Source organism: Scyliorhinus canicula, chromosome 1, assembly GCF_902713615.1.
Source record: "Scyliorhinus canicula chromosome 1, sScyCan1.1, whole genome shotgun sequence".
NCBI classification, from domain to species: Eukaryota; Metazoa; Chordata; class Chondrichthyes; order Carcharhiniformes; family Scyliorhinidae; genus Scyliorhinus; species Scyliorhinus canicula.
The window spans coordinates 112,079,186-112,085,576 of NC_052146.1; the positions used below are offsets into that span (position 1 = coordinate 112,079,186).

A 6,391-nucleotide genomic window follows, 5' to 3' on the forward strand; every position below is an offset into this window, starting at 1 on the left:
AGTAGGAGAAAAGCGGAAGTTCAATAATTTAACCAGTATCAGGAACAACAGATTTACTGGTCATTTATCTAATTTCTGTTTTGGGATCTTTCTGTAAACAGATCAGTTGCCGTCTTTACTTACACTTCAAGAGTAATGCTTAGGAATATGCATGTTTCTGATGCTTTGGGATCAGAGATACGGAAGACAGGAGCCACTGATGCATCATGTCAGGACTCAGTCCGTGTCTTCCTCCCTAGGGAATTACTGCCAGTATCAAATATGGCGAACGCCGCCATTGCTCAGATACAGCTGCCAGTCAGCAGTTCCCATCATGCTTCGCAGACTTTCACCCGGATGTATTTGCATAGGTTCAGGGATCCTGCTTTCCGGTGACGGTGGAGTGAGCTGAAGAACGAGTCCATGTTGGGCACTGACCCATTGACCGAGTTCAAGGGAAGGGGGAACAGTTATTTGTTTATATGTTCCTTCTTCACTTTAAAATATCCCAAAGTTCTGAATATACAAAAATGTTTTGAATGTACTGTTCTCTGGTGATTTGTGGACGCAGGAAGATCCCAGAAAGATCAGTGAGTGAACTGATAAATCTGTTTTATGGTGGTGTTTGAGGGAGCTGTGTTGGCCAGGATCCCGCGGGGAACTACCTGCTTTTGAAATAATATCACGCTTAAATTGAAGCAGAACATGAGACTTGGTTTTGAAGGTAGGTGGTCCCTTGGACAGTGCCATGCTCCCATGACTCTGCCCCTTGGACAGTGCAGCATTCTCTTTGCACTGCCACTTGAATGGGGCTGCAGTGCCATGACACTACCCCATGGACAATGTATCTCTCCCGTTGCCACTTGAACAGTGCCATGTTCCCTTGAAACTGCTCCTTGGACAGTGGTCACACATCCTTTGAATGTCACACATGTGCAGAGACCCAGCAAATATTGTCACATGCAGAGAGCTGATAAATATGTCAAACATGCATGCAGAGACTTGACAAATATCGTCAAACATAACACACACAGGCCCAACAAACGTGTTGCACGTGCAGAGACCCAACAGATATTGTCTCACGCATACAAAGAGACACATTACTGATGCAGAGATCTACAAATATTGAAACTCGCAGAGAGCATACAAATACTGACACTCGCCAGGAAACCCCTGCACATATAGAATTAGAAATTAGAACAGTACAGCACAGAACAGGCCCTTCGGCCCTCAATGTTGCGCCGAGCCATGATCACCCTACTCAAACCCACGTATCCACCCTATACCCGTAACCCAACAACTCCCCCTTAACCTTACTTTTGACAGTAGAAACAGGCTATTTGGCCCATACAAGTGTTTTGGCTCCTCACAAACCTTTTCCGATCTCTTTCCATCTAATCCTATATATATATCCTTCTATTCCTTTTTCCCTCTTTTAAAAAAAAATAATTTTCCCTAAAGTTGATCTTTGCTGTTCATCTCAACAACTACTTGTGGTAGCGAGTTCCACAAACTAATTTCTGAATAAAATTTCTCCTATTCCCTATTGGTATTCATGTAGTTTTGGATGCTAATTTTGGACTCTTGCAGAAGTGGAAACATCTTTTCTACATCTGCCCTTTCATAAGGCTTCAAGGCAGATATAGTTTGGGCACAGGCCACGCATGTTTCCATAAGGAAGAAAGATGGGCTATCCAAAGCTAGACCTCCCTCGATGACAAAGGAAATAGAGGTTAAAATAAAACAGAAAAAGGAGGTTTATGTCCGGTGCAAAATACAGTCGAAACCAAGAATACTGCAGAACACGGAATTCAAGGGGAAATTGGAAAAGTATATAAGAGCAAAGAGCACGAGAAAAGGATAGCAGGTAACATGAAATGCAACATCAGTGGTGGGAAAACTCCACAACCAGTGTCAAGTGAAAAATTAATTCTGATTTGGGGAATGATAAAATCAGGTAATATAAATGGTGAGCATAATGGTGGCCAAAATCAGGGGGCCATGTGGTAGACTGAGTGTGGATCAGAATGAAGTGATGCACTTTGGCAGTAATGAAATAGCGAGGTACAATTTAGTGCTTTCAACATTTTCTTTTTTTTATAAATTTAGAGTACCCAATTCATTTTTTTTTAATTTAGGGGCAATTTAGTGTGGCCAATCCACCTATCCTGCACATCTTTTTGGGTTGTGGGGGCGAAACCCACGCAAATACGGTGGAGAATATGCCAACTCCACACGGTCTTTCAACGTTTTCTTTTGTGAATCTGTTCTGGGATGTTTCCATTAATATTCTGTAATCCAATTTCAGGAATCATGAGATGACAGCAATTAATTGCCGTCAGTGTGCAGAAGACCAGTGCTGTGATCTGGTTGGAGACTTAAACCAGGAACATGACAGTGTCTGACCTCCGGTCGATCGTGCATTTTGCCCTTTGTTCCAGAATCCTGACCATTCTTTTCCAGGTCAGTTTCTAATCCTTGTACAGTTCCAGTGGATTCCACAATTTCAGTGATTAAAGGAATACTCCAAGGAGAAGTGAATTTGTGTGTATTGATTGTATTCATTACCTGCTCCTATCATGTTGGACATTTCTCAGGAAATGGTCCCATGAATGTGGCCAGTGTTGACAGGGTTTTGGTTAAGCAGACAGTCCATGCGTTACATTAGTTCCACTCTTCTCCATTTGCTACTGGACCTGAGAAACTCATTGTAATTTTGGGATACATGTTCTTGAACGTGTTGTCGCCTCCCAAATCCATGCCTAACTTTCCATGTTCTAAGTCCTCAACCAGTTTTCAATCCCTACCATGGCATTGAAATAACCCTTATAAATATCACAAATGAAATGAAAATCGCGTATTGTCACGAGTAGGCTTCAATGAAGTTACTGTGAAAAGCCCCTAGTCGCCACATTCCAGCGCCTGTCCGGGGAGGCTGGTACGGGAATCGAACCGTGCTGCTGGCCTGCTTGGTCTGCTTTTTAGCCCAGTGAGCTAAACCAGCCCCATATGTTACTTTGATAGTGGCAAACTACCTTTCCTCGTCTTTCTGACCTGCTTGCAGACTTTGACACAGCTGACCATATCCTTCTCCTCCGACCCTGTTTTGTTGGGTGGTTTTGTTCTCATCTGGTTTCATTCCTATTTATCCAGTCATGGCTAGAGAATAACCTGCAGTGGCTTCTCTTCTGCTGACCATCAGGCTTCTGTTTGCTGTGTTTGACACATTTTTATCAGTTCTGTGTTTGACACATTTTTATGAGTGGATTTGGGTTTATGTTGGATTTATCTGTTGGAGAAAATATTTATCCTGTTTTCTTTGCTTCTTTCCAGATGATTTTTAATTCTCTGATTCCTGATCACAGAGCAGATGCATTCCGAGCACCTCAATTGCACAGTTCAAGCTTCGGCGATGCATTACTGGAGACCCTCTTAAGCGGTTTCTCTCGCTGGGATGCACAGCACTTCCTGTTTATCGCAGAATTTGGGTACATCTATGAGCATAACTTTGCTTTCCAGCCATTGTTTCCAGTGAGTCTCCGGGCAGTGGCAGAGACAGTGCTCAGACCCCTCCAATGGCTGCTGAATCTTCATAGTCGGCTGCTGCTTGCAGCAGTGCTACTGAACACGGCGATCTTTGTTCTGTCAGCAGTTGTTCTGTACCAACTGAGTGTCGCTGTACTCCAGGATCGCAAGCTGGCCTCTCTCTCCAGCCTTCTCTTCTGCCTCACCCCAGCCAGTGTCTTCATGTCTGCAGCTTATTCTGAAAGCATGTTTATGCTGTTGGCCTTCAGTGGAATGCTGCACCTGGAGAAGGGGAAACCTTTGACCAGTTGCATTCTGTTTTCCTTGTCGACAGCAGTTCGCTCCAATGGGATTGTAAATGCTGGATTTCTGTTTTACTCCCAGTTGAGGCAATGTTCTTTGTATGTAAAACACAAGGTAAAGGTTACAGAAAAGGACTTGTACAAATCATGGTTGAATCTCTTCCTTTGGTCTGTGCTGCTAGTGACTGGAGGAACAGTGATGATCGTGTTGCCTTTTGTACTTTTTCAGTGTTACGGATACCTCACATTCTGTGAATCAACTGTGAATGCAGCCCTGGACATTCCTCCACCTCTGCTGCAGCTGGCCAGGGACAAGGGCTATCGTGTCCCTGACAAGGATAGTGATCTGCCCAGTTGGTGCCATCACCGATACCCCATTATATATTCTTACATTCAAGACACATATTGGAATGTGGGCTTCCTGAGATATTACCAACTCTGCCAGTTGCCCAACTTCCTGCTAGCATTCCCAGTTGTGGTTTTGGGAGTGTGGGCAGCCTGGCAGTTTGTGCATGCTGATCCTTGGTATTGTGTACAGCTGGGTCTGACCTGCAGAAAGCTGAAGGAAGAAACTGAAAAGGACAGCCATCTACTGTATGGCTTCCATGGACACAGAGTGTTTGTCTATATTGTTCATGCGACAGCACTGCTGGCATTTGGCATTTGCTTCATGCACATCCAGGTGAGAATTGTTTGAAAGGACGATAAACATCAGATAAGACCATAAGACATAGGAGCAGAATTAGGCCACGTGGCCCATTGAGTCCGCGCCGGCATTCAATCATGGCTGACATTTTCTCATCCCCATTCTCCTGCCTTCTCCCCATAACCCCTGATCCCCTTATTAATCAAGAACCTATTTAACTCTGTCTTAAAGACACTCAGTGATTTGGCCTCCACAGCCTTCTGCGGTAAAGAGTTCCACAGATTCACCACCTTCTGGCTGAAGAAATTCCTCCTCCGTTTTAGTCTGTGCAGAGAGTATACGTGGAATGATTGGTTGTTCCCACCCAGTCAAATTTTACACTCCTAATCACCTGTTAACATCCTCCAGTCTAACCTCACTCTCCCAATCATCCACACCCATTTTAATATCCCCCAGTCTAATCCTACTCGACTGCACGGTCCCATTATGGCACATTTTTCAACCAGCTGCTGCCAGTTTAAAAGAGTGCATGCAGTCTGCTTCCACGCTGATTTGTGGCAGGGAATTTTATGTCCTGTGCAAAGAGAGCTGACTACTGGCAAAACATTGTTTAGTTTGGACCTATATATTTGTGCCGCTCTCATTGGAAGGAGAGAACTTTGTACTGAATTGACCACTATTGAACTGATGGTGAAACCGCCTGCTACCTAGAAATGCTTAGATTTTAAATGTGTGGTCATCAATCTGAAACATTAACTTTGTTTCTCTTTCCATTGATGCTGCCAAGCCTTTATTTCAGATTTCCAGACTCTGCAGTGTTTTGTTTTGTTTAAGAATGTTTTTCTTGCTTTCTGTGCAGGTTGTAACCAGATTCCTAGCCTCTTCCTCACCCATCCTGTACTGGTTTGCTGCTCATCTGCTCCTGGAAGTGGAGCCAGGACACTTGGCTAAGGACCCTGCAACCTCACCGTACGTCTACAAGTTTGGGATTTTCCCCAGAAACCAGCTCACTGCTCTGCTGTGGGCCTGGAGAGGCTGCAGTCTAACTGCACGCTGTGTTCTTGGATATTTTTTACTGTACTGGTTCCTTGGACTCGTTTTGCATTGCAACTTTCTTCCATGGACCTGATCGCTCAAGAAGCTGACTAACACTCCCCGGGCCTCCCCACTTGGTGGTCCACTGTGTTTGCAGGATTTAACCCTCCCAGTTCTCTTCAGTGTCACCCATGTTTTCTTGGTATGGGGTGCACTGGGAAGTCAGGATTGAGGTGAACAGGAGAACATTAGAAATAGGATCAGGAGTAGGCTATACAGTCGCTTGAGCCTGCTTCACCATACAGTAAGGTCATGGCTGGTCTTTGATCTTGGCTCCACTTCCCTGCATATCCTTTGATGCCCCTGAATTCCAAATATCTCAATCTCAGCCCTGGGATAGACTAAAAACTAAGCATTAAGAGTCCTCTGGGATACAGAATTCCTCATCTCAGTCTTAAATGATCAACCCTTTAGCCTGAAGCTATGCCTCTATTCCCCCCCCCCCCCACCCCCCCAAAAAATGTATTTATTCATTGTACCACCTCTGTTGCTCGTTCTGGGTGAGTGTGCTTTGCACTCAATTGGCTCTGTTTATTACTTAGCTCTGGAGTCGCCAGGTATCATTATGATACCGCCACAAGGTTCAAGTTCAGATCAATGACTCAATACACCAGTTAGTAAGTTCAAAACAAGACACGTTTATTATAGCACAGTTATTTACTACTCATGCATATAATACTACGTCTAAACTATTCCTATCACTAATAGGCCAATACTTATCTGGAATAAGGGAACTGCCAGATCAGGGAACAATGGCCTCTTGCTCTGCACTGGGTCCGCAGGTTTCCAGTTGGTGTGGACTAAAGGGGTCAGGAGTGTCTACTCTCGTAGCGTGCGTTGTATG

At 44.4% G+C, this 6,391-nt stretch overlaps 1 protein-coding gene across 3 annotated transcripts; it reads left to right on the forward strand.

Annotated features, from left to right (window-relative positions):
- Window positions 1–366: 366 nt before the first annotated feature.
- On the forward strand, window positions 367–6,042 carry pigv (phosphatidylinositol glycan anchor biosynthesis, class V). Of its 3 annotated transcripts, none has more exons than XM_038797849.1 (4): window positions 367–569; window positions 2,288–2,442; window positions 3,313–4,488; window positions 5,312–6,042. In XM_038797849.1, the coding sequence occupies exons 2-4, from the start codon at window positions 2,371–2,373 to the stop codon at window positions 5,579–5,581; spliced, it is 1,518 nt and encodes a 505-aa protein (XP_038653777.1). In that variant the 5' UTR covers window positions 367–569; window positions 2,288–2,370; the 3' UTR covers window positions 5,582–6,042. The 3 variants fall into 3 exon arrangements, with proteins under 3 accessions (XP_038653777.1, XP_038653798.1, XP_038653788.1); XM_038797860.1 differs by having other exon boundaries at window positions 555–703; XM_038797870.1 differs by lacking the exon at window positions 2,288–2,442.
- Window positions 6,043–6,391: the final 349 nt, after the last annotated feature.